Source organism: Typopeltis vanoorti, chromosome 5 (genome assembly GCF_054136105.1).
Source record: "Typopeltis vanoorti isolate ZY-2024b chromosome 5, IOZ_Tvanoo_1.0, whole genome shotgun sequence".
Lineage (NCBI taxonomy): Eukaryota > Metazoa > Arthropoda > Arachnida > Uropygi > Thelyphonidae > Typopeltis > Typopeltis vanoorti.
In genome coordinates this window covers 133,978,548-134,000,584 of record NC_143553.1, presented here as the reverse complement: position 1 = coordinate 134,000,584, position 22,037 = coordinate 133,978,548, and the positions used below count along the sequence as shown (strand labels likewise).

The window sequence follows — 22,037 nt, the reverse complement described above, 5'->3', positions numbered from 1 at the left end:
CATATATGCTGCATAAGTGATGCATATGTGTACATCTGCATCAAGGTTTCTAATTCAGTAGCCAGTATGCGTAATATATGCAAAGAATTTTAAAAAAATTATATGAAGAATAAGTTGTTTAGTCAACTGCATATTTTACTTAAAAGAAGTCCACGTATTGTTTAGCATTAATTATGATGGCATTCCATATTCTCCAATTATTACCTGCTCAGGAACTGAAGCAAGACACTGTATTACACTTGTGTGGGCAGAACTTGCAGCTTCTTCAACTTCTTTTACTTTGGTATTTAGTATCTACATTGTAAAAATTAAAGAAATTAAAAAAAAAAAATTTTTTTTTAAAATATCTTAGTAATGTGAAGCATATATTATATTATTAAAAATTACATGAATTTGTTTCAATAATGAAACATTATGCCAACTCAATATTGTGAGTTGGCATAATGAAAAGAATTATAACTGAGGAAAACTCAGATAAAAACTTTATTAATGTAGAATTTTCACCTAAGTATATTGTCAGTACAAGATCACAGAATGGTAATTAAATAATAACAGATAATTCTAAAAAGTGCCACCTGAGTAGCTAATGCAAGATAACTAAAAAAAAAAGTCAATAATTTCCTGACTTATTTAAAAAAACAATTATATAAATATATAAATAGAAAAAATAAAGTTAAAAAGATAAGCAGATTTAAAAGTACTATTGCCCACAAAGAGGATAGATGTAAACCATCGGATCTGTTTAAGATAGTACAATGAAGTCAAGTTTCACACGTTTCTTTTATTTGTCTAGAAGAACACTAGTCTTACATTAACTACCGGGAGCCTAAAGAGTCTCAACTTGCAGAACATGCTGTGGATATTTAACATAGAGTTCAGTGGAACAAGACAAGAATCCTTCATAAAATTTGTTTCATCACAGAACATTTTTATAAAGAAATGGGTGAAACTTTAAAGATGCCAATAAATGATATTGTTAATATATCTTCTCTCTCTCTCTCTCTTTGTGCCATTGTTAATCATGCCATTTATTCGTTGTTATATATTTATCTTTATTCCTTTTATGTTATTACCATTATCTTATTCTTAACTTAATTTATTTGTCTTCCAAACTCCTCTTTTATATATTTCTTTATGTGTGCCTAACTCGACCCTACCTAGGAATGATTCCTTTTCGGACACTGGCAAATTTATATTTTTTTCCTGCGCCAGCCAGTATCCTATAACATAAGTTTATTCAGGTTCAGGGAATATTCCTAGATTAGTTAACATTCACTCTAATACACTCCATAAATATTGGTACTAATTGCAATCATGGCCAATAATCTATTACTCAATTCTTTCATTAAGTTCCCTCCCGCTATGGTTCTAAGTTTTTGCAAGTGGTAATTTGAATTCTTGAAATCAGGCATGGGTCAGGCATATACAACAAAACATGTTTATTGGAACAATTTACACTTTACAACAATAATTGGAATAGGATACTAAGCTTTTCAAAATCTCTTGCTAAGTTAGTTACTCAATGCTAATTTTACAAAACACTCACAGATCAAATTGCTAATCACACATAAACTATAAGACATTAAAACTAGCTAACTATATTATTCAAAATCAAACTCTTATTGCATGCTACGTTTAAAAACATTTCACAACTCGTTACTATTCTGGTATAGATCATCTAAAAAAATTACAAATTCACATATAATCTCAGTCACATGCAACTAAAATTTTACTCCTGACATTCTTTTGTTCAGCTGAATCACTCTATCTCAAAATACAAATCCTCATTATAGTCCACTATGAATTGTCCACTTAATATAATCTAACATTAAATTCTGTCTCATTCAAACATATAGTAAAGGTCTTTACGTTACCTAATCTTTTTCTGAACGGCCACGTGTTATTCGGGTCCTCTTTCGATCGGTTGCAGAAGCAACCGATCGAAAGAGGACTCGAAAAATAAGGAATTCTTCCGGACTCGAACTTCTCACTGCCTCGATACAGTGTTGTCTCTGTGCCTACTTGAGTGGGACATCCGGCGACTGGCACAATTTCTACGTAGGCCGATGATTCGCGTGCAGCTCGTCATGGAATCTTGTTCAGCTTACTCAGAATGCCTGTCCGCTATCCGGCATCACGGGACCCTCTCGCTTGTCCCTACTCCGTCCGCTAGTCAGGAATCCTCGAGGTGAAGTCAGGAACAACTAGGAAAAAGCCCTGCATTATTGCGTGCATTGCCTTATATTTCATCCCTTCTTTTCCACACGACCCTTAGTTTTAGTGCCCTCAAGATGATCCTCAAAGTCCTAGCTGCCATTAGGTGCTATATTCTAAGGAATCGCACTTACGTCATCTTCCTTGTATGTTGTAGCTTGAGGCATTACGGCTGATACTTGCGTATTTAACTCAACCTTTGCACTGGTGCTCTTAACTTCTTTGGCTACTTACTAAGTTTAAGACAGCTTAATGGGACAAGATTATACTACTATTTCCTTATTACAAATTCATTAATCCTATAATCCTTCAGTTTAGTTTTCAACTACAAGATTTTTCTAATGCGATTTACATGTTATTACAAAACTTCCTATACAACAAAATTTAGAGCGGTGTGCTGTTAACTGGGTATTATCTGAGTTAGCCAAATTCTCATGTTAGATTCTGAATGAATAATTTCTTTAAATTCGTCCATTCAGGATCTAACAATATTCTTGGTTTCACCCTTTATCCAAGTGTAAGCAAACAAAGTTTGCGAGTGAATTCACTTCATGACTGGATTGCTTGTATATAGAGGCTAATGACTTCACAATTTTTTAGTCAGTGGCTAAACTAATGGTTTAGCCACTGACTAAAAAATTGTGAAGGCACTTGAATTCCGGAGTAAAGGCATTTCAACATACAGCCATGGCCCTCTGTGTTAGTGTTTGCAGGATGCCATACTTTGAGATGGGCAATAGTGTGACTGCTTATGTACCTTCCAGGGTGTTGTGTGGGAAAGTTTCTTGTAAATAGAAAATTATAATAAATGATATGGTAGTCATGTAACGTGTATCTAAAGAAGGCGAGACAGTTATTAGTATCTTTTTCTACAGTAAAATGTACTTTTTGGATGTTGTCTGTTTAAGTGCACAAAAATGTACTTAATGTACCTAATGACCATGAGGTCAAACAGCAAATACACCATCTACATAATGTAGTCAAAACTGTTAGTTTATGTGTAGCTGTACTGAGTGCCTAATTTTCTAGAAATTCCATGTAGACATTGGCTGGAGGGGTAAAAGAAAGGAGAGAACCCACTATATTCCCCATCTAGATGTTCATATATTTTTCCTTTCCATAGGAAATAACCTGAATAAATGATAACTTTGAATAATTCAGACATGTCACAAGGAAAAATGATGTGGTAAGTCTCTGTCAATGGTATACTGATATAAACAAAGAAGTTAATATCAAAGTTGACCATGTTGTCCAAATCATTCAGGTTAAGAGTTCCTATTAAGATATATGATTTCACTTTAAAGCCTCAATACAGGTTTTAAAGCCTTAATAAAAACTCAAAACCTTAATAAAGTGAAATCACTGTATTAAAACAGCCAGCATTCAAAAATACACATCACTATAGAAAAAGGCTAACAAGTATCACCCATTCCTAGATACTCTAGTATCTACCTACTATCTGTTAAAATATTGTTATTCTAATTAAAACGTCTTATTAAAATCTTTTATTATATCTTATTTTTTCTTATTAAAATCTCCCTTTAAATTCCTACTTTATCTCACTTAAACTTTCCTTCTTTACCTTGTTATACATCTGACTTATGGCTGCAAATAATAAAGCTCATGTGTGCAAAACTTACAGGACAAAGAAATTGCCTCTGGCTGGAACCAATCTCTTTGTCTGACCTACTGGTGTTTATTCTCAACTGAATTTGGAAAAATTATTTAGTTTCCAGCTGCGCCACCAAATTTGTGGGTGAGAGTTGAATCTCCCTCCGAAAAATAACACACAGTAAACCACACGGAACTTTTCTCTCTCAATTCAAAGTAAATCCAGCAACTTAAATTTTCTGTTATGCAGTCGTGACAATATCTACCTTAAGGCTCACAGATTCGAATTAATGAGTAGCGCATTGGAAATAGAAATCAGGCAAGTTATTTAAACAAGAAAATTTATTTAACATCAATGAAATGTACGATGGGTCAATTTTAAGTACTAAGTAAATTAGCTTCTGTGCTTCAAATCACAACTAATGACTATGCTTACAATTTAGTTCCTTATCATAATCAATTCTAATAAGACCACATGTCTATAATTTTCTCTCGTTAAACTTGGTAATACTCAGATCAATTTTTACATAACATTCAGCAGGTTTAGGCAATAGCTATAACATTAAATATACAATGTTTCACCTAAAATTTTAGCCAGACCTTCTCTCACATATAATAAAATACTTCAAATATCAGCATAAGGCCTAAAGTCCTCAAGTATCACTATAAAAAAACAAGTCCCTTAATTAAATCACCATCACAATCTTCCTATTTCGAGCTAAACAAAGGAAAGATCTTACTTTGAACAGATGTCTGGTCTTTTCTGAATGATCTCTGAAATCACTTCCTTCTATTACCATCTGACCTTAGTACTACACTTGGATATCATCTCCGGGATTTCGTGAGATTTCCTCTTAACATTGGCGAACATTTGGATCTTGGTGGCATGAAACTCGGCATTTAATTTCTTCTAAAACAGCTTATCTTAGTCGTGTCGGTCCCTCGGCAATTTTCTATCTGGAACTCAGGTCTCCAATGGCGATTAAAATTATCTCCCACGATGTTAGCAAAACTCCGCTACCGTAGCGTACAAAGTAACTTCAGGTTGGAACCCCACATGATCTCGAAAGTTTTCGCTGACCCAGGAACGGGACCAGACGAACTCGAACTCCACGAACTGCCCTGCATCGGTACTTCGGTGGTCTGCACCCACCACCCATCTCAGTCATTGCGTTCAGATGAGAAACCCCCCCCACACACACTGTACCCTCGAGGTTGCAGTTGCCACAGGTCATTTGTCAATATCTTAATCCATCTGGAATTACCTAAGAGTGACTAAGAGGTTTCTTTAGGCACAATTAATCTTACACTTATTTTTCATTTCTTTTACAAAACCCTTTGAGGTGACAATATCCAGTAATATACAAAAAATATTATTTCCAAATTAAAAATATGAAAAATTTTCTATTTACCCACAAGTATTTTTAGTGAATTTTGCTTACCAGTAAAATCGGTATACAAGAGGTTTTTGAATAAAGTTCCTTGAATACACGATTTCACATATCTACACAACCATCAAATGATTCATTATTCTTTCTGTTTATAGGAAGCCTACAGACAATGGAAGGTATTTATTCTATCCCTCTCATCCGTCTAGGATGGGTTGAGTCCACTCTTAATGAGGGGTTACTGGTGTTTTAATGCTCCTCTTGCATCCAACACCCAACATCACAGCAAAACTATTCCCATCCCTTATATTCAGGATGCATTTGAAATGATAGCTAAAGTTCCCTGCAAATATAATTTCCAGACCACTTTTGCCACACACATCCATCTAGCAATCTTTATCCATTCTCCTAAAAATCAGTGTTCTTACAAATTGGCCTACTTTGGACAGATTGGTAAATCTGTTAACATAATGCTTTGGCAAGTCAGGCATGGCAGACTTGCTGTGGACATTCCTTCATACAGATTTAAATGGATGAGGCAACTGGGCTGCATCAAAATGTCTGCTATATGTCTGAGAGACTATTTTTAGATTAAGCATCAGCTATAAAGTCCATGTCTCAACAAATGCCATTGCATTAATTTTTCAAAGATCCGAGAGACTACTATTCTAAGAACCAATTTTGCCTGACTTTCCTGTATTAACTTCATTTTTATCTGATCCCTTGAGGGGTGCCTTGTTAGGACATTAGTTCCCTTTCGGGTAGTTGTAGAAACAACTACAGCAAACCCTTGATTTAATGGACAAAATTTTTGGTCCATATGTCACATGTGAAAATTAACATCCTGTTAATTTTAAAATGCTTTTAACCAAGATTTGCTTATAATTAAATGCTTATTTTTTGTTATTAATTTCCTGTTATTTTTAACAAATTTTGGCAAATAGGCCATCATATGTTGGAAAAACACTGTAGTAATTTAGCCAACATAAATAAGTCACCACTAATAAAACATGCTTGCCGAATGATTAGCACGTGATCACACTAACCACACTAATTGGTTCTTTTGTTGTGTGTCGTGATTTTCTACGGTAGTTTTAACACGTGCCAATGCATTCAGAAAATCTACTTTATTATACAACGGACTTTCGGATTTAATGACCCTTGCCTAAATTAGTCCGTTATATCGAGGTTTTACTGTATTTAATTAAGTGCTATGTGTCCATTTTGTGTGCTCTGAGGACGCTGGTTGAAAATCCAGCAAAATATTAGTAAGTTCAATAAATTATTTATTTTTGTCTGGTGTGGTTTCCACAATGCACTATTATGAATAACCTAACAAAAACACCTTTAGAGATATGATCTTTTTCTCCAGAACAACTAGTCTGTCCTGAAATAACACATTCAAAGAATCCAGTATACATCCAGAAGAGAAGCAGAAGCCAACTCTAAACTAGAAAGAAGGAATACAATAATTAAACATTTTAATATATGAGCAACTTCTGAGAGCTGGCTCAGAAGTAAAACACTTGACTCAAGACTAGAGACCGGAGATATGAGAGTCCTGAGACAGATGGCATCAATGGCAATATCATATTAAAAATGAGGATATTAGGAAAGAACTTGACATTGTCAGCATCCAGGAATGCGTAAGCAGAGCTAATCTCAGGTGGTATGGTCACTTAAACAGAATGGGCGAGGAAAGATTAGCAAAACAAGTGTTCTCTGCCAGGTTGGCAGCAAAACGACCCAGAGGAAGACCAAGATATAGGTGGATTGATACTGTACAAAGTGCTTTAGAGGATAGAAATATAAGAGCTGATAATATTGGAGTGTTGACAAGTAACAGACTGATTTGGAGGAAAATTGTAGATAGGAAATTAATAATGATGTAATTTTTTTCATGTAGTACTATCATATCCTGTACACCCCTTGAGGGTACATGGCAGGAATTTGATGATGATGATGATGATGATATATGAGCAATCTTTTTCTGATGTGACAAGAATGTGATGATATCACAGTTAGAAAATAACGTGATCATCAGGGCTCATGCATCAGTTACAGGCATCTTGGATATTGGCATACCATGTGGCCACTCACAGCCCATAGTGGTTAAGATATATGCAGAATGGCATTCAGGTCTACCACAGAAACTGCCAAGAAGTATGGAAAGTGGAATTGTGATAAGCAATACATGCATCACATAGATAGACAGAGACTTATGGTGCAAATACCACACATCAATCGATTCTTCATGCATTATTTCCACCACCCAGATAGACTTTTTTTAATTTATTATTATTATTTTACATTAACTCAACATGAGAAGTTGCAAAATCTATACCATATCAGTGTTGGGTAGATAAATGAAGAAATAACGGATATTTCTTAGAGGAAAATAGTGCAAGGAACATAGTCCCAAAGAAGAGAGTTAGGTTTAACAGCATCAAACATTTTTAAGGAAATTTCGGTATATATCACTGCAAATGTGAGAAGAGTTTCCTAGGATTAGGTAGAGCTAGAATTTATATAGTTATTAGCAGGCAGTAAAGGAGAGAAACAGTGATATGAATGGAAAAGGATGCCAAGTGTTCTGAATGCTGAAGAGACCCTGAATGTGTCTCTTCAGCATTCAGGCTCCTGAATTGTTTTGTGTTAAGTATATTTAGCAACGTTACATTCAAGAAGAGAAATCTGATTTTACTTGATAATGTGGTATTATCAAAGGATAAAAGGAAGTAAAATAAGATTATTATTGCAGAAAATGAGCAAGGACTATGTTTTGGTCATTGACAACATTCCCAAGGTTATCTTTCCCCACTAGAAAACAGTAAGGAGATCTGTGTTGATCATGGAAGATTATGCAGCTTTGAATGTTTGAGCAAAACCCTACAGCATTCGTCAAATCTACTGTCACAAGCAAAAGTATGAATACAATTTGAGGTTAGTAAGAGATCCTTTATGTATAGGAGAGAGCATATGCTGTTAAAGAACAGAACCTTAGTACACTTTAACGTGATGGAATATTTGAAGTGAGGAAAATATCCAAAACATATAGTGAATGAACAAAGAGGAAAGTGGAAACCCAGTGACAAATGGAATGATAAATAGGCCTCTTGGCATGATGTAATATCCAAACCTTTCTGTAGCATGTTTCCAAAGTTGGACAATGATGGCTAAATCTGCTATGAATCAAAGGCAGCAGAATCCATATTAATAGTTACTAACTAAATTGGTGAGCCTCCAGGTGTTGAAGATGGCTGCTCATGACCTTCTCCATTATTTATGAGAGAAATAAGAGAGGGTAACTGCTTGATAGCTTACTTTTAGCTCTCACTTTTTTGTGAAGGAATGAGCATATGCCTGCTTCTATACTATAGAGTATGATAGACTGTAAAGAGAATATAGAATGGATGATACTGAATCCCAATTTTGAGCACAACTTCAGGAGAATGATAGCATCAGAACCAGAGTATAAGTTGTTATTCAAACCATTCTTTTGCTATAAGTCTGGCAAAAGATGAAAAAAGACTGGTAGGATAGTGATCTGTTCTTGGTATAGTGGGAGATGGTTTGGAGCAACCATTTGAAAGTCAGTTGCATCATTTGTCAATGCACACCTCCCTCCCTTTTTTATGCAGATATAAAAAAAAAACCCATCTGCAGCATAGACTGAGTGTGAAGATGGAGTCTCTCGTGAGCCACTTGTGATATACCAAATATTTTTCACTGATATCCACAGCATATTTAGGAGACTGGCAAATGATTATCTGGTATATTCTGATATATAAGTGGTAAATTTGTGTTAAATCACTGCTAACAGCAACAAGCTTAGTATTTCTTCATGTTTGATCAATGTTAATGAAATGAATGCAATAAAGGGCACCAAGAAATTTTGAGCCAAATGAGATTTTTGTGTATGTGTGTTATTTAATTTTTTTTTTTTTTTTGAGGGACATCATGGCAGGGGACATGTTGATTTGATTTGGTTAAGGTAATCCATTAGTTCCTCTTTCGTATGATCCCAAATGAGAAAGATATCATTCACATATCTGTACCAAATTTTCGGTACAGATATGTGGATTTTTAGTTTCCACCATACCATCAAATTCACATTAGAAATTGAAAAAGATGGAAAATTGCCATTCCTTGACATCCTAATAAAGAAACAAACCAATAATAGTATCAACCTATCTGTTTATAGAAAACCTACAAATACTGGATGTTACCTCCATTTCAACTCGTCTCATCATATAGCTCAGAAACTTAGCATTATCCATATGCTCAAGAAAAGAGCTATATAGTACACAATAGATAAGAATGACCTACAAATGGAATTAACTACAATATCCAGAGAACTCTCTTTAAATGGTTATTCAAAAAGACTCTACAACAAGATTCTCTTGACTGATATACCACATAGACAACGTGATGACGTCCAATACATCAGTACTATTACTATTCCATTTGTCAGCAGCATCTCCAAAAAATTAGCTAACCTTCTAAAACCACATAATATCAGAGTAGCATTCAAGCCAATCAACACTATTCCAAAATTTTTAAGATCACCAAAAGATCCTCATCCATTCTACAAGTACACTGGAGTATATAATATACCTTGCTCATGTGGTATTAGTTATGTAGGTCTGACCTCTAAAAGCTTTGAAACAAGAAAGAAAGCACATAGGATATGTCAGAAACAACAGACAAGACATTTCAGGCCTTTCTTGCCACTTTGCCTCTACTAATCACATTGAGTGGGATAAGAGCTTTATGCCCTATATAGAAGATAACTACCATTCAAGAACCTTCAAGGAAGCAGCTATAGTCGCCCGTAAAACTGAAAACCTAAACAAGAATCAAGGTCTAACCTTACCAGAAATTTGGAAAGCTTTAATCAGATCATTAAACATCAAAGAAATGAACTTTCATGACAATTACGTCATGAGCCATAACGAATAAATCACGTTCCCGAGACACGTGCATTGCCTTGTTCAATACTAATTTTTTGTATGAATTAGAACCATCAGTTATAACCTAGTCTGTTACCTTCATATAGCTTACTAGTTTGTATTCCCTGAAGATGCCGATAGAAAAAAATTGGCGAAACATGTAGGATAATAAAATAAAGCTACTTGACGAACATTATATAAAAAAAGTGTAATAGTCTTATAAATAATAGTCAAGAAAAAACTCAACACAATTTTTCTTTTATTTTTCTCATATATATTGGAATAACTTTTTTTACTGTAACACTGAGAGAAATTTCTTAGTATCACATTGAGTGTTACTTTTTTTTTTTTTTAAATAGCTAGAGAGCTCTATTCCAGTCATCTAAATCTATTCTATTCAAATCAGTCATGAATTTTCTGAACAAGCTTTCTGAATTATGCAATGTAGCCACCATAAAACTTTTATTGCTCATACTTCAAACCAAATCTTGTCTACTCCAGTATTTCCACAGTTTCTGATAGGTCTACTATCTAAAGCAAAAATACAGTGCCAACAACCCTTAATTAACCTGAAGACAGCTTGTTCTTCTCCAAGTTTTTTTGTCAAAAGTTTTTCACGCTGTGCATGCAACTGACATGAAGGCAGAAACTGTTGCATAATCCCACTGGTAAATCAGACTTGGAGGAAAAACGTGTCCTCATCTTCTGGTGTTCTTCTTCTGAAAAATAAAGACTTCAAAATGGAGTATGAATCTGACTCAGGTCAAATGTGACCTGAATCATTCTTTCTCAATCATGAAGAACTGGTTTTTTTGGAAAAGTATAAATAGCAAGCTCCCTTCTGTATACATTTCTGACATGAAATGGAACTATTCTGTGAGAAATAATTAATGCTCATTTACAGGGTTCTACCGAAGTGACTTGACTTATCCATCACATCAACAAAAGAAGTTTGCTGACAGATACAAGGCTTAATCAACTGCGTAAAAGAGTGAATAGAGATTATATTGAAAACTGAAAGCTATTTTATTAAGCAGTGTAACAACAGGAGTATAGTATGCAGAACCCCCATAAACATCAGCATTTTTGGTCAAATAGTACTATCCCAACAATCTTTTCGCAATACCAAATTTGATAGTTTTTTTCCCATCTCCAGGTATTGAAATGCACTCATGTGACTGCATTTTCCTATTATCTTCTACCATTGTTCTACACTGCTTATTCCATTTAATAAATTTTCAAAGTAATTACTCTAGACATCCAGAATATACTTCAGTTTTTATTGTCATCATTTTCAATTCCTTATTTAATACTCTTCTGATATGATTGAGTAATTCCTCTTCTTTCCCTCCTCAGGACTCCCTCTTCTTGGAGCCTTCACCAGATGCTTTCCTAGTTGAGTCAATCAACATTTTCTTCAGATTTCCATAATGATCTAAGATTTGGTTCATTTTTTCAAACACCTTCAGATTTTATTGCCAATAACATCTGCAAATCTGAGTTAACAGCTCACATCTAAAAGATTCACAACTCTAATTATTTCTAAAGCTTTCATACAGAATTTTCTTTTGAACAGATTCTCATTTTTAACCCATTCAAAAATAAATGGCAATCACTTTCTATTTAAAATCTGCAATTCTTAACTGTATCCTGAACGAGTATGCAGATATCATCATCAACAATAACATAATAAGTAAGACTTTACATACTTCTTATGTGGTCTATTATGATTTTATCCATACATATGTTGGAATATGCTAGTCCACGCTCTGAACAGAAATATCTGCAATAAATTTACCATTATTAGCTTTCAATTTTTATGAAACATTTCTATATGTATGGAATTCATTTCGTACATTGTTTATATCTCCAACAATGACCAAATTTTCCTTTTTTTAATGTCAACTGACCACTCAAAAATGCTCAATTTCCTTCCCTACAAGGAACCTCCTATATGAGTGATATATAGGTACAAGTTGCACTGTATAATTTTCCATTTTGAAATTAGCTCATAATCACTCTATTCAAAATCACCTTGTTTAAGGAATTCAATTTCATGTTTCGTATTGAATAATACAACTCCTCAGGTCTTTTTCTGATTTCTACTGGGTGAGTAAATTATCATGAGCTTATTATTTAGAAGGCTCTAACTTGTTTTAGTTTTCTTTATCTTGGTAAGACTATGTCAAAATGTTATTTCATAATTCCTCTGCTAGCTTCATCTCTTATCCACTGATGCCTCTTAAATGGATGGTGCCAACCATCCATTTAAGAAGCATCTCAACAACACAAACTCAACATTATTTAGTTTATGTTGTTGCTGATGTTTCATTGCTCCTACTCTAATTCTGTGGCAAAAATAGTGAGAATTTCATTTAACTAAGCAATATTTCACCTGGCATGACAATATGATTATGTTGTACCATCATAATCTATCATCATCAAATTCCTTATTTGTACCTCAGGGGGGGGCGGTGTATAGGATATTATGATAGTACTATGAAAAAGTTACACCATTACTACCTTCTGATCAACAATTTTCCTCCAAATTAATCTATTATCTGTCAAGACTCCAATATCATCAGATATTATATTTCTGTCTTTTAATGCACTTTTTACTGTATCAATTGACCTACATCTTAGTCTATCTCTGGTTCTTTTTCCTGCCAACCAGGTAAAGAATACTTGTTCTGCTAATCCTTTCTGTCCTATTCTGTTTAAGTGACCATACCACCTGAGATTAACTCTACTAACACATTCCTGAACTAATAATGGCAATTAATTTCCTAATATCCTCATTTTTAATGTGATACTGCCATTGATGCCATCTGTTGACTCCACTAATCTTATTCAGAATTTTCATATCAGAGGTCTCCAGTCTTTGGTCAAGTGTTTTATTTCTAACCCACCTCTCAGATCCCTAAGTTAAAATTAGTTTGAACACTGTCTAGTATACAGCAAATGTAGTGTTTTGACTTCCTACCATACCTACTTTATAATTCTGTTATCTATTTCCATATTTAATTTACCATCTCCACTAAATATTGTGCCTAAACAGCAGAAATCTTTTACTTGTTCTATAGGTTCACTGTTCAGGATACAGTTGATGTTTTCAATGTTTCTGCCTATTTGTCTATGTCTTTTTATTGCTGATTTTCATATCAAATTTATTACAACAGTTATTCAATTTTGTCAAGAAATCTTGGAGACTTGTTCTGGATTTATTCAGATGTATAACATCATCTGCATAAAGTAAAGAGTTAAGATTAAACATCGTCAATTTTGATATCTGATTTAATACCACATTCCTTCATAATGCAATCCATACAGATAACGAATAACAGTGTGCACCCTTATCGCACACCTAATTTAACATCAAACCATCTTTCGGTACCTACTTTAATTCTAACTTCTGACTTACAGCTTAAATAGAGACTACATATTGCTTGAAATAATGTCCCATTTACGCCATATTACTGTAGTGTTTTGAAGCACTCTTCTCTTGGCACCTTGTCATATGCCTTTTCCAGATCAACAAAACTTAAAATACAAATCTTCATTATATTCTCAAGATTTCTCAACTATTTGTCTTAAAGTGAAAATCCGATTCTGACAACCTTTATTTGGCCCGAATACAGCTTGCTGTTCACCAAGGTTCCCTTTCACAATTTTTTTTAGCCATCTTGCATAAATCACATCACGAACACTCAGCAAGGAAAGACCTCTGTAACTGTCAAATTTAGTTTTATTTCCCTTTTAATAGATGGGAACTATGACAGCTCTGCTCCAATCATCTAGAATTCGACCCTCTCACTAGGGCTTCTGAATTATGCAATGCAGCCACTGAAAAACTTCTATGCCTTCATATTTGAGCGGTGGTCAAATTTCATCTACTCCAACTGCCTTTCCACATTTCAGGTTTTTGATGACATTTTCTACCTCAAGTACGGATTCGTATTCCTGACTGCATTCCTACTAGGAGTTATCTACCACTGTGCTGACACTGCTTGTTTCATTTAGCAGTCTTTCAAAGTAATTACTCCAGACATTTAGAATATCATTATCAGCAGTTTTCATGTTACTGTTATCATCTCTGATTCCTTTTAGAATAAGCTTTTTTAGAGTAAGCCATTTCTAAACTTTTTCAATAGCCTCCAGAATATTTTGCTACCTTCCTGATATTTATTTTCTTTGTTCTTAGCAAAGCCTTCCTATGATTTTTGTTTAGCTAGTTTTACACAGTGCTTCACTTTCTTACATTTTTCTCTGCATTCTCTAAGAGCAGAAGCTGACTTACTTGCCAGGAACTTTTGATATGCTTTCTTCTTTTTTTCCTTGACTGCCTCTTGAACTTCCTGATTCCACCATGGAATCCTGATCCCCCCCCCCCCCCCAACAGACAACCTCACCCAGTGGCGTATTTAGGTATAGGCCCAGGCCTAGAGCAGCAAATTTTGAGGAGAGCTGAAAATTTCTAGGCTCTCATTTTTGCAATTATAACATGTTCCTTATATGCAGCATCTACTCACAAGCAGAGAAATATTTTTCTTTTCCTTATTAAGTTTAGTCTGCAAGCATATTGGCATGTAATCAGATTCTGCATAACTATACAGACCGAGACACGTGCACGGAAAGCTGCTGTATTGTTGTCGGTAACTTGACACAAAGGCAATAGGAATTAGTGAATTTGATCCCTTTCTTGCTGAGCACATTGCAAAAAGCAGGAAAAAAAGGAAAAGGTTTCGTTTCCTATCTTTCCTTTGTCACGTATGAGGAATTTATTAAAATAATGAGCGAGAAAGTAATCAGAATTTATTGTGGAAGAACTTAAAATAGCTAACTACTATTCCATAAGTGTTGACTCACCAGACTTGTCTCATGTTGATCAGCTGTCCTTCATTGCACGATATGTGAAAGAACATGGAACTCCTGTGGAGCGTTTCTTGCGTTTCATTCCTAATGTAAGTCACAAATCTGAAGAGTTACAAGAGGCGGTTTTGACTTCACTAAACGAGCTTGGAATTGATGTAGCAAGTTGCAGAGGTCAGGCATATGATAATGCTAGCAACATGTCGGGCAAGTACACAGGACTGCAAGCAAGAATTCTTGAAATAAATCCATTGGCAGAATTCACACCATGCGCTGGACGTTCTCTGTCTCTAATTGGTACTTGCATTGCCGAATCCTGTCTGTACTCTTCCGCATTTTTTGATGTCTTCAGAAACTGTACGTATTTTTCACATCTTCAACACATTGGCGGAGTGTTCTAAGAAAGCACCTGGAAACTTCTGCAAAAGTAATCAAACGTCCTTTGCCTACTCGTTGGTCAGCTCATGATGATGCCTGTCAGAGTCTTCATGAGGAATGGATGGAAATAATTTCCACTTTGTCCGAAATTGAAAATGACACCACCCAGAAGAAAGTTACGAGATGTGAAGCAAGTGGGATTCAACGGCAATTTCAGTCAATCGAGGTTGGGATCATAAGGGGCGGTACTTTCTGCGGGCCTAGGGGTGGGAAATACCTAAATACGCCACTGACCTCACCACATGCCTTTCTGGTCAAATCAATCAATGTTTTCTTCAGGGTTTAATACTGACTCTCCAAGGTTTGGATATTGTTTTCAAACTCTTGAATTTTTTTCTTCAAAGATGTTTGTGTATCTGAGTCTACAGTTCACCTCTGAAAGCTGCTCAACTTTGATGCATTTTAAAACTTTCTTACACTTCTTTTCAATATGAAATTCAATTTTATCCTGCTCAAAGCTAAACAGTTATCACTTCCTATTTCAAATCCTATATATACTCTTGTTTTCTGAACCAATGAGAAAACATTTCTATGAACTATAACATAGTCAATGACATTTTTTTTTTATTTCTTGCATCTTCTCTCCATGTGAGTTTGTGCACATGTCCTGAACAGAAATCCAGCAGCCACTTATCATTTTTATTAGATTTGCTTTTTTTCCCCAAAACATTTCTATATGTCTGGTAATCATTTCTTACTCTGTTGTTTAGATCTCCAACAAGGAACAACTTTTCCATTTTCATTGTGCCAGCTGCCTTTTCTAATGGCTCAAAAAATTCCCACACTTCTTCCTTGGTAGAACCTTCTGTGGGACCACAAGCACAAATAAGTCATTTATCCAGTTCCCCATTCTGGTATTTACCGACATCACTCTACTTAATATTGCCTACCATTCAAGAATATGATTATATTAAGAGAGATCTCTAGGGAGTCAGGGACTCATCAAAGGAGGCCACATACCACACACACACACACACACACACACACACACACACCAGCTATCATACTTATTCTTGAATTCATTCACACTGCTTGTACATACCACATCCATAATCCATTCCAATCACACACCATCCTATGAGAGAGAGAGAAATCTAGCCTTCACCCCCCCCCTTCTTAGTGGCATTCATTCTCAGCTTCCAAGGATGTCCTCTTGTCCTTTCCCTATCCTCCATAAAATGAAAAATTCCATCAATCAACTGAAATCCTGTATGACCCTTTCAGAAATTTGTAAGTTTCAATCATATTACCTCTCTCTCTCTCTCTCTCTCCCTCCCTCCCCTGTTTGCTAGTGTCTGTAGTCTACAAATTCTCAATCTGTCTTCATAATCTGTATTCCACTATATCAGAATTACAAAGGAAACCAATATACCAGACTTACACACAATAGTCCAAGTAAGGTCTTATAAAGTCCTTGTAAAGAGGCAAAATGACATCTTTATTTTTACATGTTAAAGTTCATTTCAGCATTGCAATTACCTTTTGAATTGTTTTTGCAATCTTTGCTACATGGCCCCTAAACTTTAACTTGCTATCTACTAACACTCCAAGATCCCTAGCCTCATCAGTTTCTTCTAGCATAATCCCACCACTATAATATGACACTGGATATCTAATCATGCCAAAGTGCATGACTTTACATTTACTGACATCCATTTTCCCATACCCACAATTCCAGTCTATGCAAATTCTGCAAGCACTGTATATCAGCAGCATTCCTGATTACCCTACCTATCTTTGCATCATCAGCAAATAGCATGTCTTCTGTCAAATCCTTCCAAATATTATTAATGTACAGATTGAATAACAGTGGATCAAGGATTGATTTTTTTTTTAAAAGAGTGAAAGAAACAAAACCCAAATTAAGTTTGGGTTTTGTTTCTTTCACTCTTTTTACTTAATATTTGCAAATTTCAGCCTGCAGCTCATATTTGACTGTTCCCCCTCCCCCCAGTCTCAGTGGGATATTTCACACAAAAAGGATATCAGATCCCCCCCCCCTTCAACACACAAACACACACACGTATGTACACATTGTAATAATTCTGCTCTCCATGGAGGTACTATATAGTACTAATAATACCTTTTTTTCCCTTATTTTTTGCCATAATTAGACTATTTTCATTGCCACAATAATCTGAATGATAATAATAATACACTCTTCCTAGCTTGAAGTTGAATCATGAAATCTGATATTTAGGATAACTATTAAAAGTTGTTTCTAATGGACCTAAAATGACAAAATTAAGCAAAGCAAATTTATACCTGTTATAATAAATGCTCTGGATACATCAATTGTTGTGATACTGAATGATCTCACAATACAAGTGTTACAAAATGCACCAATAGTATAATTATCTGAAATAATTTCTTCCTTGTTTTTAATCTTTTAGACTATTTGAGGGTAGTCACTTCCTATTATTAATCTACCACAATAATTTATTGTAGACCAATCTGAAGTCATTACTATCACAATAAGAGAGGCAAGACTTCTTGTTTTGTCGTGTGTTTTCTTTCCATGAATTTTTACACAATTTATTAGAACACAGTATTAGTAATGACTGGTCTACATTATGAACAGAAATGCAGCAAGTACTTATATCAGCGATGCACTTTTCTCCAAATTTTTCCACAACATTTCTAGACATCTGGAATTCATTTCCTATTATACTCTTCTTCATTAAAAATTACAAATGATTAAAACTAATTGGATGAGAGAAATCTGAGATAGCACAAAAGCAGAGAGAGAGAGAGAGAGAATCCAAATACAAGAATTTGGTATATTTCAGCTTAACACTAATTGAACAGGTTTTTAAAATAGAAAATGTCATCATGACTGAGACACACAGTGAAAAGAGATTAAAAAAAATAGATAAATAGCCAAGTTCATAATTATATGAAAAGGAGGCCTATGACATGCATGTCATAAAATAATTCAAATAAATCTCCAAAAAGCTGGTTAAGAAATTTTTTAACAGGACTTTTGAAACAGAAAAAAAAAGAAAGAAAAGAAAACAATGTGGCAGGTATTGATGTTGTGGGATTAAAGTAAGTACTGTCAATTCTCACTATAGCAAAGTGACAGGAAAATCTTAGGTTTTCCTGCCACTGTAACAAACCTAAAATGGTTTGTTACAGTGAATTTCCTTTAGAATGGCATTGATAATAAAACTTCCTTTGCTTCTGGCTGAGTCTTTTTGGCAGTTTGTTACAGCAAGTATGTTCTTTATAGTGGTGGTGGTGTGAAAATTGGGTGTATAATCATTGTGTGTGTGAAGGAGTTAAGTTTTATAAACAAAAAAGGAATGGTACTAGAGGAAATAACAGAAGAGGAAACATTTTAAGAGATTATGGATACTAGTGCAGTTGAACAGTATCCATAGTATTAACTGTAAAAAAGACAAAAAAGAAAATTTTATATTTTGTACTGCATAGTAGAAGGAGCCACTAAGAGAGTAGTCAACAATTAACCAAGATGCTCTCTTCTAATTAAGGTCAAGAATTAATGAATATTTTGCATAACAGAAAAGCTACTCTTTCAATCTTTCTGCACATGCAAACATCATCACAGCTAGGTAGAATAGAACTACCTAACTACTACTGTTAGGTAGTTCTATACTACCTAACAGAAACATGAAATAATAACAACAGATGAACATCCTAAACTATGTTTAAATAGTTTAGCATTTTAAACTATGTTTAAATTAATTTTTTTTTTAAAAAATTACCTCTTTTCTAAGAGCTGTCCATATAGAAGCAAGAAAAGGATGTAGACACTCTGGACTATAAATCTGACCACAATCTGCCTGAAAAATCAGAAGTAGTAAACTTATGAAAGACTGTTCTTCTCTTAAAGTGAAATGCTGAAAAATATCACATATAAATACAAAAATCTATATATCTACTGTATATAACTTTCATATTTTTTACTCATCATCTCTCTGCTCTTTCATTTAAAAATTTCTTAATCAATAATAATAATAACTTATATGGATGCATGCAAACACTACTTAAGTAAGTCAAACTGAAGTACAGAAAAAAGGAAGGCATACAAATCCTAAATTGATTCTTGGCCATTGAAATGATTGTCTGTGAATGAAAACTACACAAATGAGCCAGAATTTAATGCATCCATATCAAGGAAAAGGAGTAGCCATAGTATTCAACACAAAATACGAGGCTAATCTTCTTGAATGGCAGTCAGTCTCAAGTAGAGTAATGTGGGCAAATATGAGAATGGGGAACTGGACAATGAGACTTATTTGTGCCTATGGTCCCACAGAAGGTTCTACTAACGTAGAAGTAGAGGAATTTTTTGACGCTCTAGAAAAAGCAACTGACACAATGAAAAAGGAAAAGTTGGTCCTTGTTGGGGATCTAAATAGCAGAGTAGGAAATGATTGTGAGACATACAAAAATATTTTGGGAAAATTTGGAGAAAAGAGCAAAGCTAATAATAATGGCAAATATCTGTTGGATTTCGGCTCAGGACATGGAATGGTTATTACTAACACCATGTTCCAACATAAAAATGTGCACAAATTCACATGGAGAGAAGAGGCTAGGAATAAGAAAAGTCTCATTGACTATGTTATTGTTGATAGTGATGTTTTCTCCCTGGTGCAGGACACCAGAGTGTACAGAGGATTTGAAATTGGAAGTGATCACTATTTAGTCTTGAGCAGGATAAAATTGAATTTCATATTGAAAAGAATAACATGTAAGAAAGTTTTAAAGCGAATAAAAGTTGAGCAGCTCTCAGATGTAAACTGTAGACTAAAATACAGAAATATTATTGAAAAGAAAATGAAAGAGTTTGAGAACAGGAATCAAACCTTGGAGATTCAGTGGCAAACTCTAAAGGAAACATTGATTGATTCTGCCAGAGAGGCATGTGGTGAGGTTGTGTGCAAAGATAAAAAAATCAGAACTCCCTGGTGGACACAGGAAGTTAAAGAGGCAGTGAAGGAAAAGAAGAAAGCATATCAAAAGTTCCTGGCAAATAAGTCACCTTTTACTCTTACAGAATACAGAGACAAATGTAAGAAAGCTAAACAGTGTGTAAAACTAGCTAAACAAAAGTCATGGGAGGACTTTGGCAAGAATATAGAAAATAAATATCAAGAAGGTGGAAAAATATTCTGGAGGTTGTTAAAGAAGCTTAGGAATGGAGGAAAGAGTGCTGTAAAAGGAGTTAGAGATGATAAAGGTGAAATGAAAACAGGAGAAAAAGATATCCTTGAAGTATGGAGTAATTACTTTGAAAAACTGCTAAATGAAACAAGCAGTGATGACAGTGCAGTGATAAAAAACACTGACCAGGCATGCAGTCAGGAATACATATCCATACTTGAAGTAGAAAAAGCCATCAAAGGCTTGAAATGTGGAAAGGCAGCAGGAGTAGATGATATTTGACCAGAAATGCTGAAGTATGGTGGTATAAGAGTCTTACAGTGGCTGCACTGCATAGTTCAGAAAGCCTGGACAGAGGGACGAATTCCCGATGATTGGAGTAGAGCTCCCATAGTACCCATATATAAAAAGGGAAATAAAACTGAATGTGAGAATTACAGAGGTATTTCCCTACTGAGTGTTCCTGGCAAGATCTATGCAAGTATACTTGAGAAACGGTTGAGAAGAATTGTGGAAGAAAAGCTTGGTGAAGAACAAGCTGGATTCAGGCCAAATAGAGGCTGTCAGGATCAGATCTTCACTTTACGACAAATAGTCGAGAAAGCATGGGAATATAACAAAGATCTGTATTTAAGTTTTGTCGATTTGGAAAAGGCATATGACAAGGTGCCAAGAGAGAAGCTATTCAATACGCTGCGGTTATATGGTGTCAGTGGGGCATTATATCAAGCAATACTTAGTCTTTATTTGAGTTGTGAGTCAGCAGTTAGAATTGAAGGAAGTACAGGAAGATGGTTTAATGTTAAATCTGGTGTGAGACAAGGATGTACATTATCCCCTCTGTTATTCATTATCTATATGGATCACATTATGAAGGAATGTGGTATTAAACCTGATATCAAAATTGGAGATGTTAATTTCAGCTCTTTGCTTTATGCGGATGATGTTATACTTCTAAATAAATCCGCTACAAGTCTGCAAGATTCTCTGACTAAATTGAATAGCTGTTGTAATAGATATGGTATGAAGGTCAGCAATAAAAAGACAAAGACAATGAAAATAGGCAGAATCATTGAAAATGTCAACTGTGTTGTGAATGGAGAACCTGTGGAACAAGTAAAACATTTCAGCTACTTAGGCACAATTTTTACTGAAGATGGTAAACTAAATATAGAAATAGACAACAGAATCAGCAAAGCTGGTATCGTGGGAAGTCAATTGAATAAATTCATATGGAATAAGAAAGAAATTAGTCGGAACACTAAATTAGCTGTATACAAGACTGTGTTCAAACCAATTTTAACTTATGGATCTGAGAGCTGGGTCAGAAGTAAAACACTTGACCAAAGACTAGAGACCACAGATATGAGAGTCCTGAGAAAGATTAGAGGCGTGAACAGATGGCATCAATGGCAATATCATATTAAAAATG

At 34.7% G+C, this 22,037-nt stretch overlaps 1 protein-coding gene across 1 annotated transcript in view; it reads right to left on the bottom strand.

The window, feature by feature from the left end:
* Mms19 (MMS19 nucleotide excision repair protein) overlaps nucleotides 1-22,037 on the bottom strand; it is a 364,717-nt gene that overhangs the window by 246,218 nt on the left and 96,462 nt on the right. The window contains exons 9-10 of the mRNA XM_090393489.1: nucleotides 19,201-19,278; nucleotides 205-294 (exon numbers count right to left, since the gene is read on the bottom strand). Of these exons, the coding sequence (XP_090249615.1) occupies nucleotides 205-294; nucleotides 19,201-19,278 (168 nt within the window). The remainder of the gene's footprint in view (nucleotides 1-204; nucleotides 295-19,200; nucleotides 19,279-22,037) is intronic.